General features: G+C 44.8%; 1 protein-coding gene across 1 annotated transcript; it reads left to right on the forward strand.

Annotated features, from left to right (window-relative positions):
- Positions 1-6679: 6679 nt before the first annotated feature.
- Positions 6680-14221, forward strand: LOC143288251 (uncharacterized). The gene is made up of 3 exons (XM_076596600.1): positions 6680-6706; positions 11359-12114; positions 14207-14221. Exons 1-3 carry the CDS (start codon positions 6680-6682, stop codon positions 14219-14221), a joined length of 798 nt encoding a protein of 265 aa, XP_076452715.1.
- Positions 14222-19451: the final 5230 nt, after the last annotated feature.

Consider the following 19451-nt stretch of genomic DNA (forward strand, 5'->3'; position numbering starts at 1 on the left):
ACGATCTGGGCGATAACTGGTGGTTAGCTTTTCAGGTCGTCGATTGGTACCGAGTCAAGTGTGCGTTCGCGTTACGTAAGAAATGATTATGACGTTGGTTTTTGATAACCTCACACGCCTGGAATTAGCTGCTTCTCATGAGTTATGGCATCTCTCTTTTGTTTTTGTTTTTCATAACGCTCACCACATCTGATATAAAGCCTTACTTTCTAACAATGTTCTGCAGCCTCAGAAAATGTGCCAGAGCCTCTTATTGCGTAGTGGCACACATGCAGGCACACCAAATATGACAACACGCACCTACACCGGATATAACGACGCACAAACACAAACCAGATATAGCGTCAAAAACGCGCGGTAAGGGGGTATCCCTAAAATTCACAACGGTCATAACGGTCTTCATGGATGATATCATAACGGTCATGACGGTCTTCATGAATGATGTCATATCGACTATAACGGTCCAAACGAGAGTAATGGTCAACGCTGTGACGTTATAAAGGGGCGAGAGGCTCTCACCGGAAGTAGCGTGACAAAGGGTAACGAGGCCCTCAGACAGGGGTGAAAAAACCCTTCTGTTTTGTACTGCCATATATGTGTTCATGAACTCTGGGGCAGAAAAGGATAATTTGGCTGTATGAACACACTCATCCCATCCACTTCAACCCCACCCCGTGCATACAGGCACACATTACCTCAAGCGTCGTTACATATGTGTGCACTCATTCACTAAACACTAAATTAATTCAGTCGCTAAACATACCCGGACAGGTATGTTCCCTTGCCAATCATCAAGTGTGAAGAAGACTAAGAGGAGGAGACGAGGGAAGAAAGAAGAGATGAGAAGAATACACACAAAACTTACCAATGGAAGAAGCAGAGAAGGAGGACCAAGAATTGTCAGCAAGATGGAAAAATAAATCTAGAGAAGCGACGAACAAGCTGAAAATTTGAAGAAAACAAAGTCTAGTACAAAAATGTCAAAACGGTTCACCCTGTTTGTCAAGAGAATGACAGAAAACATGATAAAAAAGGCAAATGGCAAAATACACAAACATGCAAGAGCACATCCTGCATGCTATCAGTAACGGACGATAACAAATAAAAACAAATTCATGAACCAGAGCAGACACAGCGGAACTGGAAGGATAGATTCAATACAGTCCCGTCATTCCTGATGACGAAACTGTATGAGTTTTCTTTTAGAAAGTCATTGGCACGTTTGTGATGATAATTTCAAGACACATAGAATTTTTATGTCTTGTATTCGAAGTCAGCAATGTCTTTACGAGTGTCTTAAATTTCTTGATTTCAGTCCTCACAACAATGGTCTACGCAGTCACCTTTTTTTGGTTTTATTTTTCTTATGTTTTTGTATGTAAATGTGCATGATTGTCTATTACGAATCAAACTGAATTATGCTTAAACGATACTTATAACATTACATGGTATTACATATAAACTTATTATTTACAGAACTCTTTTTCCAAGAATTCAATGGTTTGGTTCTGTATTTGCTACAGTTCCAGAATCATTTCAGTTTAGTATCTTCTGTCTATGCTTTACGTTGTTTTGTTTTTGTTTTGTTGTTGTTGTTGTTGTTTTTAACCATTTGGGGTTGTTCTGTTTTAGTGTTTATTTTTATAAACACAGTTTAGTATCTTCTGTCTATGCTTTACGTTGTTTTTTTTTTTTTTTTTGTTGTTGTTGTTGTTGTTTTTAACCATTTGGGGTTGTTCTGTTTTAGTGTTTATTTTTATATAGTGTTGTCACTTTTTAGCATTTCTGTACATGTTCATCTTTTGGAGGTGTTCCACATTTTCTGGTCAGCAAAGTCAAATCGGCTTGCACCAGGGAGACATCATGATTGTTCGTGTATTTCTTGTCACGTTGAAATAGTTGTATTTCGTCTGTCCTTTTGTGAAACAGATTCAAAAGGAAGTCACACAAAGTCCTCAGTGCAGATATTCTTCTGGTGTATGGCGACCCTGATACTGTAGAAACCGTGGCAGACAAATCCGGGAGTGATTGTGTATGGGGGAACTCGGGATGAAAGGCAAGGCAAGGCAAGGCAAAAAGTTTATTTTTTGTGCCCTCTGAAGGCATTGAAACGTTCCATGCATTCTTCTATTACACATACCATACAGACAAAGAGAATGATGTCAAAAGAACAAGGAGAAAAGAAAAATGTCTATTCGGGCAAACACGCAAATACACATTAATGAGTATTTTCCCCTAGCAATAGACAACATTCTTGTCCATATCAGCAGACATGATTCTATCGAAAAGAACTACAGACAAGAAACAACTGGTTCAGTTTCAACAAAATTCTTTGTTTTTTTCAGAAAACAGTGAGTGAATGATAAGAAACTCTAGGGAGAGCTGGATAGTACAAGGTCTTCAGAGAAGAAGCGCCCCCCTCAGTCAAGTGTTTCGTTCTTTGACAACTTACAGTCTAAGGGGGCCAGGCCGCACCCAGGTCATGATTCCTGGATGCCCTTGTATTGTCGCCTTTTTTCCTAGTCCTCAGCAGGTTCGAACCCACGCAAGGTGGTCGCCACTTCGGGACTGAGTCACCCTTTCTGGAAGACGTTTTAACTACGCCTAGTTTTGAGTAGGGAAATTTAATCCTTATGAAGTTTACTTTCATTCCTCCTCGACCAGATCGAGCTGGAACTCTTTTCTACTGCTTCTGCCATTGCCTTGAGAGCCCGTGTCTTCTCTCTGCCAGAAATCGACAGCTGTTTCATGAGGCTGTAGGCAGATGGGCTCACAAACCCTCTTGCACCAATCTCTATGGCGAGGACTTTGGCCTGGAAACCAGATTCTCTCAAGCTGCTGACTAGACTAGCAGACTTCTCGGTCTTGTAGATGTGGGCTTCCTCCATTCTGCACTCGTATGACACAGTGAGCTCAATTAGAACTGCTTGTTTCGTTGCCCTGGAGTGGAGTACTATGTCAGGTCTCGTGCTGCTCTTGCTGATGATTTCCGGGTGTTTCTTCCCTCTCGTAGGTCAACTGTGCATTCCCAACCTTCGGCACTGTCACAACCCATAAGGGGTTGCCCATGAACCCCAGCACCTTCCAAGACTAACTAACACCCCGACAACACAAAACACAGAGACACAGAAAGTTCAGCTCTGTTCTGTACTGTTGCTGCACTTTGAAAGAAGTCAGACACACACATTGAACCCCTTAATTGCAGTACCATCCTCAGTCACAAAAAACACAGCATAGTTAACACAAAAAGTAAATTTAGAATTTCTGGCACCAGTTCCGTGGGATAAAGACAGTTCACTTGAAGTGGAACCAAAATCAAGTCCATTCATGGACGACGAGTGTCAATGAGCCAGCTGAAGTCACAGACCTGCAGAGTCGAAGAGGGTAACATGGGACGAGGGGCAATAGATGAGGGCGTTCGAAGTAGGGAGGTCAGGGGGTGGAGTGGGCATGAGGGAATTTGGGTTGGACAGGGCAGAAGGGAAACGAGGACCACTGCGGAGACGAGTCCTGGAGTTCCGTCGGGGTGGCAGACAGGGGAAACCCACAGGAAAATATCACAGGAAAAATCTGTCACCAGGAATCAGGCACACCACTGGCCCAGGAAAAATAAACAGAACACAGACCCACACCGAGGAAGAAGGGGGTCACACAAGAATTGAACCCCACGATTCCTGTCAAGAGGGCACCCAACGGCTCGCTTGCTGGCTCGGCGACCCGTCTCCAACCAATGCTCGGCTCCAAAAGCAAAGCAAAACCCTTCCTTCCAAACTCATCTCAAGAGTTTGGAACGAGAAGAAATAAGACATGCCAGACACACATCACATGAATTTCACGTGCATCAGTTCAGCATTGAACGATGGAGCAGCAGGGGGAGAGAGAAGGAGGGAGAAAGGGAGAGGGGAAAGGGAGATGAGGGGAAGGGAGACGAACACACGAACACGCGCACAAATGAATGCCACGAGCCATGACAGGCACCTTCAAGCAGCCCACGTTTCCACGCTTTGGAAACTTTGGATGCTGTTCCTGGCCAGACTTTATTGCCTTCTCCAGAGCGGAACTCTGCTGGAACTTCTGATGGTGTTGGTGCTCCTTGGACAGTGCTCACCAAGTGTGCAATTTCTTTTAGCACTTGGTTGTGCCTCCATGTGTACCGTCCTTGGCTTAACGCCACTTTGCATGAGTAAGGACATGTTCCACTGTTTGTTTGCTATGGTAGAGTGGGCTCGCAGGGCCATCTGCTTTCCCCCATTTCACTAAGTCTGCATTCGAGGGATGGAGGTCGTACACTGATCGTAGGATGAAGCTGATCCTTACAGGGGCCATGTTCCACATATCACTCCAGTTGAGGCTCCTTTGAAGTACATTTTCATATGTTGTCCACTGCCCCTGCTGGCCTTGCTGGAATGCCTTCTGGACTCTTTTATCATCTTCTTCCGTCTTGATCTCCTGTATGATCATGTCTCTGTTTGCTTTCCCCTTTGCCTTGGACCACCATTCCATCTATGTCGATCCCAGGCCCTGTCTGTTGGTTTGGGTGTGTCCTATTATCTGCTTCATGTCAAGATTTTCTTTCGCTGCAATGACTGCCTCCCTAACTTTCCACATAAAGTGAAGTTTGGCAGGGTTGTAAAACATCCAGATAAGCATTTTGTCTGAGACGCTTAAAAAAAAAGGAGACGCAAACTAACAGTGAAATCAGCAATGCCGTTTGTGGAACATTTATCACAGATTCTTTCGTTTCTGGCTAAATTGTCGAAACGCTGTCTATTAACAGGCAACGCATTACTGGTTAATCTAAACTTAACTGACTGGACTGCACAGTTATCTGTAACACTGTAAAATAAGCATCCTGACCAATGTTTGGCATAGACTTCCTGTAATTGATATACAGAGTATTGCTATCTACATGTCTATACCAGTCTGCAAAAACCGATCTTTTAAGCAGCACTTAATCTTCTGTTTGAGCCCAATGGGATGTGCTTAGGATTGTGCTGGTTTAACAAGAAACCAATTTCATTCAAGATATTTAAAATACTTTTCGGGTATTGATTCTGATGTATGTTGGTGAGGTATAAATTGAAGAGATTTGTGAACTACAGAAGATAGCTTTGAAGTACCTAGGTTTGTAACGAACTTAAACCAAAATGCTAGCATTCTGGTCACTACAGAGACAGACACAAGAAACACATTTGTTTCATCAAATATCATATAAGATGGGGTGGACTGTCTAAGTTTCAGAACTAGTTTGTAGAATTTCAAAGGCAATTTTTCCACAATATCAGATATATCACACACCCCCCCCCCACCCTCCCCCAAATTTCACAACCATATTTAAGTACAGTAAGACCTTTTTTATCAAAGAAGTCGATGATTAGGTTAACAGGAAGTTTTAATTGGTTAGTTTTCCCACAAGTACAGGAAGAACTGTTTTATTGAATAAGTCAATGATTAGGTCAACAGTAAGTTTTAACTGGTTTGTTTTCCCACAAGTACAAACGCTGTTCTCGAGGCATGATCGTGTAAGTCACGCTAGGCAACATGCTTTCTATTATTGTAATCAAACTCCAGTCCCAAGTACTGAAAATCACTTACAACTTAAATGTTGTCCTCATCGATATGAAAATCAGGAAATGTTCTTACTTTACCCCCCTTACTTTACACTCTTTGGCATTCAGAGTTAGCTTCCATTTCTCACAAAACTGTCTCAATACAGCAAGACCATTCTGCAAACCCGTGGCTGTCCCTGAAAAAATCAGTGTAGTCTCTCAAAAGCAGAAGAATTACATATCTGCATATGTAAATCAGTTATATGAATAATAAAACACAATTATCATTAAGCACTATCTTTCACTTCAGTCTTGTTTACAACAACAACAACAACAACAACAAATCCCATGCCAGTGCTCACATGCATCCCCGTCCCCTCTCTCAACAAATCGTATTCTGTTTTCATCAGATGATCAGGTCTGCAGCAGTACCATTTGATTTTTTTTTTTAAATTAGTAACTGGCTCATAGCAGTAGGCCTCTTCCGATCATGGCTGACCATGAATAGAGTATATCCGACCTACTGTCTAACTGGGCTGTCTGCTTGGACCAAGCAGCGTCGCCTGTGACTGTAGAGACCGATGCGAGAGAGACAGTCAATGTCGCAGCGATCACATGTGTAAGCTGATGCTGGTCTGTCGGCTGCCGTCCCTTTTCTGCGAGCTCGCTTTTCTGCAGCAGCAGCTGACAGTTTGTCCTCACCAATCCGTAGCTGATTCTTGAGAGTGCTTCTCCATCTGTTGCGGTCATCTGCAAGGCCCTCCCAGGACTCAGTGTTGATCTCAAGTGCCATCATGTCACGTTTGCAAACGTCTTTGTATCTCAGCTGTGGGCGGCCGATGCTTCTCTGCCCCGTGGCGAGCTCTCCATAAAGGATGTCTTTTGGGATGCGACCATCTCCCATGCGGCGAACGTGGCCCAGCCAGCGCAGCCGACGCTGTCTCAGCATGGTATACATGGTCGGGAGGCCAGCGCGACTCAGGACTTTGGTGTTTGTCACTTTGTCTTGCCAGGAGATGCCGAGTATGCGCCGTAGGCTTCTCAGGTGGAAGGTATTGAGCATTTTCTCTTGACGAGCATGTGTGGTCAACGCCTCACTGCCATACAGCAAGGTGCTGAGGACTCAGGCGATGTATACAGCCATCCTTGTCTTCGTGGTCAGCTTGGGTTTTGTCCACTCTCTTTGTGTGAGACGGGCTAGCGTTGTGGCTGCCTTCCCGATCCTCTTGTTGATCTCGGTGTTAAGGGAGACGTTGTCGGTGGTGGTGGACCCAAGGTAAGTGAATTGATGGGTGGCTTCAAGCTCGTAGTCATCAATAGTGATGGCTGGTGGAGATGGCGTGTCTTGGCCTATGACATTTGTCTTCTTGAGATTGATGATCAGACCGAAATCTTTGCAGGCCTGGGAGAAGCGGTCCATTAGTGACTGCAAGTCCCGCTGGGTGTGGGTCACAACTGCGGCATCGTCAGCAAAGAGCATGTCTCTGATGAGGGCTTCGCGGACTTTTGTCCTTGCTCTGAGGTGGGCGAGATTGAAGAGCCTGCCATCTGATCCGGTCCGCAGGTAGATCCCTTCTTGCGCTGTGCTGAACGCATGTCTCAGGAGAAGAGCAAAGAAGATTCCAAATAGGGCGGGGGCGAGGACACAGCCTTGTTTGACACCGCTGCGTACGTCGAAGGGCTTGGAGAGGTTACCATTAAACTGCACCGTCCCTTTCATGTTGGAGTGGAAGGACTCAATCAAGCTGTTCAGTTTTGGGGGGCAGCCAATCTTTCGAAGAGCCCTGAAAAGGCCGTCTCTGCTGACTAGGTCAAAGGCCTTGGTGAGGTCAATGAATGCGGCATACAGGGGCATCCTCTGCTCTCTGCACTTCTCCTGGATTTGGCGAAGGGAGAAGATAATGTCTACCGTGGATCTCTCTGCTCGAAAACCGCACTGTGATTCCGGGTAAACGCGTTCGGCCAGTTTCTGCAGGCGAATTAGGACCCGAGAGTAGACTTTGCCTACAATGCTGAGAAGTGAGATACCTCTCTAGTTGTTGCAGTCGCTCCTTTCACCCTTGTTTTTGTAGAGGGTGATAATCTTGGCGTCCCTCATGTCCTGCAGTACAGCTCCCTCATTCCAGCACTGACAGAGGACTGTGTGCAGAGGATGCAGAAGAGCAGTCTTGCAGTGTTTAATGAGGTCTGGGTAAATTCCGTCACTGCCAGGTGTCTTGCCTGATGTCAGGCTGTTAATGGCCTTGCTGAGTTCTTCCTCAGTTGGCTCTGCGTCAAGTTCTTCCATGTCCGGCATGCACTTGATGGCATCGAGGGCTGAGTTGGACACCATGTTTTCTGTGGAGTAGAGGTCGGAGTAGTGTTCTGCCCATCTCTCCATCTGCTGGCTATGATCGTTGATTACTTCCCCAGTGGAGGATTTGAGGGAGGCAATTTGCTCTGTGTTGGTCCCAGTGCCTTCTTAATACCATCATACATCCCTCGGATGTTGCCTCTTTCAGCAGCATTCTGTATCTCTTCACTGAGCTCTGTCCTGTACTCATATGCACATCGCCTGGCGTTAAAGTGAACCTTACTCCTGGCGGCCCTGAGGATTTCCAGGTTCTTCTCACTGGGTGACCGTTTGTACTCAGTGAGTGCAGCGCACTTGGCCTCAATGCTGGGAGTCATCTCTGATGATCTGGCCTCAAACCAGTCGTGGGACTTCGCGGTTTTCTTCCCAACGGTGGCCATAGCAATGCGGTGCATGGTGTCTCGTAGCGATTCCCATCTTTCTGTGGCAGAGTCTCTGGGCTGCAGTGCATCGAATTCTCTCTCAAAGGCCTCTGCGAACTGTTCTACAAGGTCTGACTGAGACATCTTGCTGACGTCAATGCAAGAGTTCCCTTGTTTCTCTGAGCAGTGGAACTTCTTTGGATGCAGTCTGATCTTGCAGCATACCAGAGAGTGGTCTGTGTCGCAGTCTGCGCTGTGGTAAGAGCGAGTGTGGAGAAGGTTTTTGATGGCAGCTCGTCTTACTAGGATCAGATCCAGTTGGTGCCAATGTTTTGAGCACGAGTGCCTCCAGGAGACTTTGTGTTGGGGCTTCGTCTTGAAGAAGGGGTTGGCGATGCACAGTTCATGGCAGGTACAAAACTCAAGTAGTCACTGTCCATTCTCATTCATTTTCCCCACTCCAAAAGAACCGAGACAGGATGTCACCCACTCTGGCATTGAAGTTGCCCAGGAGAACACGTTGTTCTGTCCTGGGGATGTTCCTTATGGTTGATGCGAGATTTTCGTAGAACTCCTCCTAGGCGTCTGGAGAGGTGGACAATGTTGGAGCATATGCGCTGACGAGAGTGACATAGCCTTCGGGGGTGTTGAGGCGGAGAGTTCTGAACCGCCGCTGCCTGGTTCGATCATGTTCAGCAGGCTGTTCCTGATTGCAAAGCATACTCCGTACTCTCTTGGGGCATCAGAGCTCTTTCCTTGCCAGAAGAAGGTGTAGTCCCTCTCCTTTAGTGTTCCTGAGTCAGCCAGCCGTGTTTCCTGCAGAGTGGCAATGTCCACATTTAGTCTCTTCAGCTCGCTGTTAATGACGGCCGTCTTTCTGGCGTCGCTGATGTCTTGCAGATCTTCGGAGAGCCCAGGAATCATTGTCCGGACATTCCAACAGGCCAGTTTCATTGTTCATCCGTTTCTTGAAGTTTTCTTTTTGCCTGGTGCGGAAATTAACGACCTGCTTGTCGGATATTCTCCTAATCTTCATACACCCATAGAAGAAGGCAGGTCGTGGCGGGACAGCACCTAACTGGCTGGGGGTTGCCCAGCTTGGGCGGGCAGTAGCTGTCCAGTGGGACGAGAGGGTCCTTCCCACCGTCAGAAGCAACCCTTGACGTCGGCTCTACGCCAACTGAGCGCTAACTTATAACCGGTAACTGTTGCTTCACGTGTTGTTCCGACGCTAGTGCTAGTAGCGAAGCTGGAGTGTCCTCTCCAGGTTTTAGGTGCAAGGTGTTTGTGGATGGATGGACGGATATAAGCCTGGGCAATGTAATATTGAAGACAGGCGGTTGCCCATGCAGCTTGTCCCCCCTCTCCACCTCGCTGACAGATCCAAAGGAACAGCAAGGCTGTTATGTTTTGGTGCCAACGCGGCCGCAGGAGCTGCCGGAAAGTGACAAAATTTGCCATCCAACCGCCTTAGGGGCCCCACATCGGATTTTCTGTCAGGGTTTACTCCCTTAGCTAGATGGCCGCAGGTAGCTCTCCAGAGCTGACGCCCTTTGATGGGTCATTTAATTCCACCAGGGTGTCTAGCCACCCTCCTCACCATCCTCATATGAGGACTGGTGTGGGTGCTGGTTTAGTCGCCAGCAATTCGACCCTGTGACAGGTAGTACTGCCAGGTTACCAGTAGCAGATATATCTATCTGACCTGACATATCTGGCTTATAATGTTTTATAAACACACATCTTATAAACACATCCACTGATCTTCATTGCTGTTCTTCTCCATCAATTTCTTGAAAACAATCCTGGAATTTTGCTGAACTATTCCATAAAGCATTTTCCAGAAGACACTAGATGATTATGAAGACCTGAAAGATACATTTCTGAGGAAGTGAACTTGCTTATCTGACATTCAATGAAGATACTCTATGATGTGATGGTACAGTCCCAGGCTCAAAAGGCTGAATTTCAGTGAATTTCACTTGGCTGTATTTTTGGTTCTAATATAGATAGAATCATCATTTTTGCTGTGGGGTGTTTGTTTTGACGCAGTTTAAATTTTTTTTAAATTATTATTATTATTTTTAAAGGGAGAAATCAGTGGATGCGTAAAATTTCTGCAAATGAGCAGGATAGTCTCAGCATCCTTGGAAGGCTCTTTCCCGCTCCCCCGCCCCACCTCTTTTTTTCTCTCTTTTTGTTTGTTTGTTTGTTTGTTGTTTCTTTTTGTTCCTTCCATCATTATTTTTCTCCTTTCAGTTGTCTTTTCTTTCTCTTTTTTTTCTGTCTCTCACCTCTTTGTTCTGTCTTTTTTTTTCTCCCCCCCCCCCACCCCCGGCCCCCCTTGTAATCTGTCCTCTTACCATTGTCATGCTCAAACATTTTCAAGGCCATGCAACATATAAAATCGCATACATGGTAGTTTCATGCACAATGTCTGAATGAGGCGAGGTAGACACGATCTCTCTCTCTCTCTCTCTCTCTCTCTGTATTATGTTTTATGGAAGTTCTTTAAGAATGTGTACGTTTGATTTTACCACTTGAATTTTATGTGGAGTTGGATAAGTGGTCGGGTATCTTGATAGACATAGATCAAATCTTACGTAATTTGAGATCAGTTTCAAAGATAAGGTACAGATTCTTACACTTACCATATCTGAATTTAGACATGGACAGTTTTGCTATCAACAGAAACGTTGATTTAAAAAAATTTTTTTTTAATCTTTTCATGATCTGGGATATCCATTTTTGTTGTACCAAACAGCGCTACTTTTTCATTCACGAGGATCAGGTTATTGTGACGGGAGAGAATGAACCGTTTCACATGTTTCCAAAAGACGGACAGTTTGGGCCAGGAGTAAAAGGCGTGTTCAATGTAATCAGTTTCTTGACACCAGTTACATGTGTTTGTGTTTGACACCCCCATTGGGCGGGAACAACTGGTAAATTCGGCATTGGGGAAACCAACAACAGAGGCCTCAGATTGCTGGAGTTTGCCAAAAGCCATCGCCTTACCCTAACCAATACTCTCCACCCGCATAAGCTGTCCAGAACCGCAACCTGGCACTCACCAAATGGGCAAGTCCACAACCAGATAGACTTCATCCTGACCCCACAACGCTACAAATCCAGTATCAACAAAGCCAACACAAGGACGTTCCCAGGAGCTGATATCGGCAGCGATCATGATCTTGTCTTGGCAACCTTCAAGCTCAAGCTGCAGTGCAAGCGTTGTCCAAGGAATCCCCGTATCCGCTTTGACCTAGAAAAGCTGAAGGACCCCGAAATCGCGGATGTGTTCCAGGCTCAAGTAGGCGGGAAGTTCGCAGCCCTCAACTTAATGGACATCGACGTTGACACCCTTGCTAACAACATCAAAGAGGTGCTAACTACAACAGCTGAACAAGTTGTGGCAAAAAAGCGAAAAAGGATCCAACCATGGGTGACAAATGAGGTCCTAGATCTGTGCGACAAGCAGCGAGAACTGAGGAAAAAGAAACACTCTAGTAGCGAAGCCAGGACGAAGCACCAACAGGTGAACAGAGAAGTCAGGACGAAGATGAAGGCAGCCAAAGAAAACTGGATAGAGGAGCAGTGCGAAGAAGTTGAGAAAGGCATGGAAGCAGGGAACAGCAAAAGGGCCTATAGCACCCTCAAGACCCTCACCAAGACTAGCCAGCCAAGATCAGCTGTCATCGAAGATAAGGATGGCAAGCTACTGACACATAGCGAAGAAGTCCTGAAGAGGTGGACAGAATACTGTGACGGCCTCTACAACTACCAGCTCAATCCAGACTCATCTATATTGCAGGACAACCCACGATCCACAGACTGTGAGGAAAATCTCCAAGTATTGAAGGAGGAGGTTGAGGCTGCAATACAGAGTCTGAAGCCAGAGAAATCCCCAGGAGTGGACAACGTCCCATCTGAGCTTTTGAAGTACGGAGGAAAGGAGACCACAGAAGCACTAACAATGCTATGTCAGAAGATCTGGACAGAAAAGATGTGGCCAACAGAATGGACCCAATCGCTGGTGAATCCTCTACCCAAGAAGGGCAACCTCAAGCAGTGTCAAAACTACAGGACTATAAGTCTAATTAGCCACCCAAGCAAAGTCATGCTCCGCATCATCCTCAACCGATTGAAATCCAAGGCTGAGGAGCTGCTATCAGAAGAACAAGCAGGCTTTAGAAAAGGGCGGAGCACTGTCGAACAAATATTCAACTGTCAAGTCCTCATTGAAAAACATCTACAACACCAAAAGGACATCTTTCACAACTTCATCGACTTCAAGAAGGCATTCGATCGGGTGTGGCACAGCGGCCTCTGGCAAGTACTGAGAGGCTTCAACATTGACGAAGGGCTCATTCAAGTCATCCAGGCCCTCTACGAACATTCCAGCAGCGCAGTGCTCCTCAACAATCAACAAGGACAGTTCTTTCGGACCACAGTCGGAGTCAGGCAAGGATGCCTATTATCCCCAATACTTTTCAACATCTTTCTGGAGAGAATTATGCAGGAGGCCCTTGAACATCACCACACCTCCATCACCACTGGCGGTAGGCCAGTCTGCAATCTGCGATTCGCAGACGACATCGACCTCATGGGGGGCACTAACACCGAGCTCCAGGATCTAACAAACAGACTCACTACAAGAGCAAGTGCTTACGGCATGGAGGTCAGCACAGAGAAGTCAAAGGTCATGGTCAACAGCACAACTAACATCAGTGCCAACATAACCATGAATGGTGAGCCCTTGGAAGAAGTGACCAGCTTCAAGTACCTGGGAGCAACCCTGTCCAAAGACGGCACCTGCACAGCAGAAATCCGAAATAGGATTAATTCTGCAACAGCAGCGATGGCCAGACTGAACAGGGTATGGAAGAGTAACATCAGATTCCACACAAAATTCCCGCTCTACAAGTCACTGGTAGTCTCCATCCTCTTATATGGATGTGAGACATGGACACTGATGGCAGAAACAGAAAGAAGAATCCAAGCATTCGAAACCAAGTGCTTGAGGAGACTACTACACATCTCCTACAAGGAGCACAAGACCAATGACTATGTGCGGAACCTTGTCAGCAACCTTGTTGGGCCCCAAGAACCACTGCTGGCGACTGTCAAACGACGGAAGATGGCATGGTTTGGTCACGTCATACGACATAACACCCTCTCCAAAACCATCCTGCAAGGGACTGTAGAGGGAGGGCGCAGACGGGGGCGGCAGAAAAAAAGCTGGTCTGACAACATCAAGGAATGGACCAAAATGACGATGCCAGATCTCCTCACGACAGCTGCCAACAGAACGGCGTGGCGAGCTATGACATCTTCCTCATGTCCCCCCAACGACCCCAGCGGTCGAGGGAATGAGTGAGTGAGTGAAGTGACCCCCATTTTTGCAAGCAGAATATTCGTTGGGTATGGATAAATCTGAAATGGAGTATTCTCAGACGGGATTCATAAGCTAGGTTGAAATAGTCTTTGATACTGATGTCTAGTTTGCGCTTCCAAAATATTTTTGTTTTCACATATTTCATGGTTTTGTTTGAGGGCATAGTGTTTTCGAATTTGTTTATTAGATACCCTAGTGAGGTATCCCTCTGTTGTTGCAATGTCTTTGGGGGTATCCTCTTTGTGGGCAGCGCTGGATAGATGCTGTTTCCATTGTTGTGGTACTGCATTTATGACGCATTGTATTCAAAAAGAATGCCTGGGTCAGTGCCCAGTTTGCGTTCTACTTCTTCGTATGTCATTAAATTTCCATGCTGCCAAAGATCCTGCACGAGAAGAATGCCTTTTTTCGCTCCATTTGGGAAAGTGTAACGCATTACCTTTGTATTTTATACTGTTGTTGTTTTTATTTCTTCAAATGCTTTTTTCTTATTAAACTTTTTTTTACCCCACAAAAACCTGTACATAAGTGTGTTAATGGTGCTGAGGACTTTGACTGGTAAAGCCAATACCTGCAGGACGTGAGAGAACTGTGACAACAAAAACGTCTTTGCCAAAATAACCTTACCGTATAGTGATGGGTTTCTGCATTCCCATCGTTTAATCACCATGGTTATCTTTTTTTCGATTTCCGATTTCCAGTTTTCTTCCATTTCCGAAATTTCTTTGTCTGCTGAGAAATATATCCCCAGAATTTTCAGCCCGTCAGGTCTCATGGGAATGCTATCTATGTCGCCTGTTTCATGCTTTCTTGATCCCAGCCACATGCCCTCTGATTTACTTTTAGTTAATTTCAGACCTGAGAATTCTTCAAACTGTGATACAATGTCTGTAGCTGTCCGAATGTCTTGTTCATTTTTTTAGAGTTGTAAATGTTGTATCATCTGCAAACTGTTTTATTTTAGAGGTGTTGCTTTCGTTGCACATACCTCGCGATGGTATCAATTCAATTCATCAAATCACTTTATCATTTCTAATTCTAATCGCCAGTATTTCTACTGCTAGTGCGAAAAGAAGGGGACTTAGTGGGCATCCCTGTCTGATTCCTCGTTCTGTTGGAAACCAATCAGAAAGCCATCCACCATTGTGAACACAACTTTGTGTGTTTTTCATTACAGCAGAAACAACATTCTTACATATTTGGCCAAAGTTGGAAATATCTAGTGCTTCGATGATACAATCTTTTGATATTGTGTCAAAGGCTTTAGATAAATCTAGAGCAACTAGAGCACTTGTTTGATTTGTTGTATTGAGGTGCTTAGTGAAGTCATCAAAGAATCTCAAGTGAACTGCTGTATTTCTTCCCTTTATGAAACATACTTGGTCTTCATGTACAACTGTTCTGATGACATTTTGGAGTCTCGTGGAAAGCGCTTTCATGACTATCTTATAGTCTGTATTTGTGAGAGTAATAGGTTTAGAATTTGTAAGGTTATTTTTGTCAAGTTCTTTCCCTTTTTGAATTAATGTTACAATTCCTTTTTTCATTGAGAAAGGTAATTCTCCTTCCCTAATGGCTTCTGTAATAGAAGAGAAATGACAAGTTTGTCCCAGAACGTTTTATAAAATGCCGGTGTGAGGCCGTCACTACCGGCCGCAGAGTCTTTGTTCAAGTTTGTGAGTGCTAGTGTTAGTTTCAGTTTCACTTTCTCAAGGAGGCGTCACTGCGTTCGGACAAATCCATACACGCTCTGTTGAGCAGATGCCTGACCAGCAGCATAACCCAACGCGCTTAGTCAGGCCTTGAGTGCATGCTTACATATTTGTGTACCTATGAAAGGGGATTTCATTTTACGTAATTTCGCCAGAGGACAACACTCTCGTTGCCATGGGTTCTTTTTCAGTGCGCCAAGTGCGTGCTGCACACGGGACCTCGGTTTATCGTCTCATCCGAAAGACTAGACGCTCAGTTTGATTTTCCAGTCAAACTTAGGAGAAAGGGCGAGAGCGGGAATCGAACCCACACCCTCACGGACTCTCTGTATTGGCAGCTGAGCGTCTTAACCATTCTGCCACCTTCCTCCTCTAGTGTTAGCTCGTCCAGAATTACTTCTTTGTCACATAGGTCTTTTTCTTCTTCTGTAAGTACGGGATAATGTTCGTTGCTCAGGAAATGGTCTCTTAAATTTCTACCTTTATCAACGGTAAGTCTTTCTTGTGTAGCTCTGTACAAAATTTCTCGATCTGGTTCAATATTGTCTGTGGATTGTCTGTAGTGTTTCGGTTCATGCGTAGAGATGATATTACGTTCGCGGATCCTTGGGCCCTTTCAAGGCGGAGAAAGTATTTTGTGTTTTTCCCCCGTCCTCTTTCCACTTGACTCTCGAACGAATCTGAGCACCTCTTGCTTCTGTTAGTTCCCGTAGTTCTATTTCTTTTTTTTAGTTGTTGCGTTTTCATAGTGTTTTTATCGAGAATGCTTTGTGTCAGATTTTGTTCAATTTCGTTCAGCACTTTGAGTTTTGCATGTTTATTTGAAGCTCTATTTTGGGCGATTTTTGAATAGTTGATGCAGTAGGACTTGTATCTAACTGTAAACGTTTCCCAGGCGTTTAGTGGATTTTTGTCTTTATATTTTGAGAAATGTGAATCGATAAATTCGTTTGTTTCTTCCAGAAAACGTTCCTCCAATAGCAACGAGCCATTAAACGTCCAGTATCCTGGGCCTCTTTGAAACCTGTTTCCACTAGATATTGCTTTCACAAGTTTGTTGTCTGAGTGGGGGAATAACTCAATGTCAATGTCTGTTTCTGCACGAGTGCTTGGGAGGTAGTGTCAAAGAAAACATAATCAATTCCCCTTGCCGTGAAAGGTGTAGATCTTGACCAAGTATATTCTTTGACGTCTGGGTGGATAGGTCTCCATGTGTCTTCCAAGTCTAGAGTAGATAACATTTCCATGAGAGCTTCATTTTCTCGTGGTGAGTGTGGTTTGCTCGCGATGTTATCTAGATGGTTTATTGTTGTTTTGAAATCACCCTGTACCCACAAATGGTCGTAGTCTTGCTTTATCAGTAAGCTGCCTAGTTGGTTTATGAATTCTAATTTATCTACGGTCGAGTTTGGTGCATAGCAATTAGCGATGATGGTAACTTTGTTGTCATGCATGACTCTAATTAGTAATATTCTCTCTGCTGCATGAATTATTTCTGCCTGTATCCGCTTAAGTTTGGAAATGAGGATGATGAGTCCATTGCTTCTGTTATTCCTGCACTATACAATATGCTTCCCGACCATTGTCTATCGATTTCGTGCATCACATCATCTGTTATGTATGTCTCCTGCAAAAAAGTCTTTTCACTGTTTGCCGCGCGAAATTTGGCCAAACAGAGCAAACCATAGGCCTAGTTTGCATCAGTTTGACATGGTACAGTATATGACACCAAAATACTATTTCTAGCTTTTGTTTTCTGATGAAGTCAAATACAAAAACTTTTCGTTTTAGCTTATTTCTCAGACCTCGCACATTTAAAGTACCAATACATATATCGTATTTCATAACTGATATGGGGATAACATTTCTTCAAATTTCTGTAGCAGATAACCAAAACCATTCATCATAAATCATAAGTCCATAAAACGAAGCCAAAGGTCGTGAGGGAGAGGTCAGACCAGTGGAGAGAGAACGTGTGCCAGGTGTTGGCCCCCTCCTCCATGCTGTCTGCTGTCTCTTCCTCTCCTCTTGCATTGTCCAGGGCCACTACAGTCGGCTGTTTGCTGTCCGGCACTGGCGTTGTGGGAGATTCACTCCTTTCCTTTTTTTTCTTTTCCTCCAGCAAGGCTCGTCGTTGCGGTGTGTGTGTGCGCCGGCTTCACGGGATTGGCTGCTTTCTGGCCCTGCGTGTTGCTCGCATCACCGCTGCCGCACACTGGCGCTTGCTTGCCTGGTAGTGTCGGTGCTGGTTGACTGCTGCCCTGTGGCTCGCATGCTGCTGGTGTTTCAACTTCTTCACTAACTTCTTCTTCCTCGGCATTGAGGAGCACCGAAGAAGGGCAGTCCATTTTTTATGCCCCCGCTGCAGGCAGCCTTTGCTTACCACCTCCCCTTCACAGTTAGCTGTCACATGTCCCTCCTGCAGGCATTTATTACACTTTTTTTTTTTTTTTTTTGTCTTTGTTCCTTGTGATAAATGTCCACACTAAATACACCAATTTTCATAACTGGCCTCAGTGGTGTGTTTGGTACCGATGAATGTAAACAAAACGGCGGCCAGTCTCAAACTGGGTCAGTCGCCCGTCAGGGTTCCTCGCCAGCTCATTTCGGAGAGATTATCGTAGCTCTACCCCTGTCTTTTAAAGAGCTGTTTCGATGAGTTCATTATTCATGCTTAGCGGGATGTTATTCACCCACAGCTTTGTGGTGGGGTTTTCATCCCCCTGGTCTTTGTTAACAAAAGGATTCTTGTCCAGGAGACATTCGTGCTCCCCTAAAGCGTCTTTGTTAACAAAAGGATTCTTGTCCGGGAGACATTCGTGCTCCCCTAAACAGGAACCCTTCCAGTAACAACTGGTCTCTTGCTTCATAATTACGGATATATCCGCCACAGACCGCGAATCCCAATTGTGCCTCGACAGGCACGCAGCCTCCGCGGCAACACAAATGTCTTTTCTGTAGGCAACAACTCGAATGTGGGGAGTGCTCTGGCAGTAACGTATACTGGTTCCACGACTGGCGGGGCTGGCGTGGCCGCCACCATGGTGTCTCCCAACACTGGAATCTTCTATCTCCTGGTCTTTTTCTCTCGTTCCACACACAGGTGTTGTCGAAAGGAGCACAGTACAAACACACAGTATACTAACTCGTTTTTCTCACTTACAAACCTCGACATATCGAAGCCACTATATTTTTTTGGAAAAAAAAAAGAAAAAAAAAAAAAGCACAGAGTACAGAAGAGCGTGGCCTTCCGACATCGGAGGCCAAACCGGAAGTCTTTGACGCAGTTTTAATCATAGCTTGTTGTAGAGTTGTTTCAACAGAAATTAAAAAAAAAAAAAAAAAAAAAAAAAAAAGGCTGCCGGTACCTACTTTAAGTCATTCGACCATTTTACATACATACACGGTCTGAATAGACTCAACATCGCTAACATTTATTTTCATGTGTGTCATCAAAAACATGAAGTCTCTCTAATTTTTTGCAACACTCTAATTTTTTGCAATATATTCTGTGAAACAATTATATAATCCACCACTTTCTCATTCTTACATGTAAATTTACCCACCCCGACATCAGTCCCCACCCATCCGTTAATAATAACCAGCTGACAACTTAGCACGCAGTACCGAAATGACTTGCCTAAAGTTGTATAGCTATTTTCATCTTTATTCAGATTCATTAGATCTAATTTTTTTTTAGAATGTAGCATCAGTGCAGTAGCTGCTCCTCTTAGAGTGTTCTCATGGTTTGTCCCACAAAGTTCATCTCCGTCAGACCGTAAAAAGAAAAGACTGGGAAAAAAAGAAGAAAAACTGACAGATCAATATGAGTGTCGAACTTGGGGGAAAAAAACAAACAACAACAACAACAACAAAAAAAAAACCCTGACAGATCAATATGAGTGAGTGTAGAAGTTGCACATCATGTTTTAAGATGTCAGTCGAAGCGTGCGGACTGATGCATATACGCTACACCACATTAGCGTAAAAATGGAGGCCCCACGAACGCAGAAAGAGAACAACAACAAAATCTCGACGCTGACACGGACAGTGACAGGACTCACCTTCAGATCAGGGAAC

This window comes from Babylonia areolata, chromosome 12 (assembly GCF_041734735.1).
Source record: "Babylonia areolata isolate BAREFJ2019XMU chromosome 12, ASM4173473v1, whole genome shotgun sequence".
NCBI lineage: Eukaryota > Metazoa > Mollusca > Gastropoda > Neogastropoda > Buccinidae > Babylonia > Babylonia areolata.

Excerpts from the sequence above, each read along its gene's own strand:
- LOC143288251 (XM_076596600.1), top strand. The coding sequence starts at position 6,680 with ATGTATACAGCCATCCTTGTCTTCGTG. Across the intron at positions 6,707-11,358 it reads CAGCCATCCTTGTCTTCGTG|ATAGACTTCATCCTGACCCC; the intron begins GTCAGCTTGGGT and ends GTCCACAACCAG.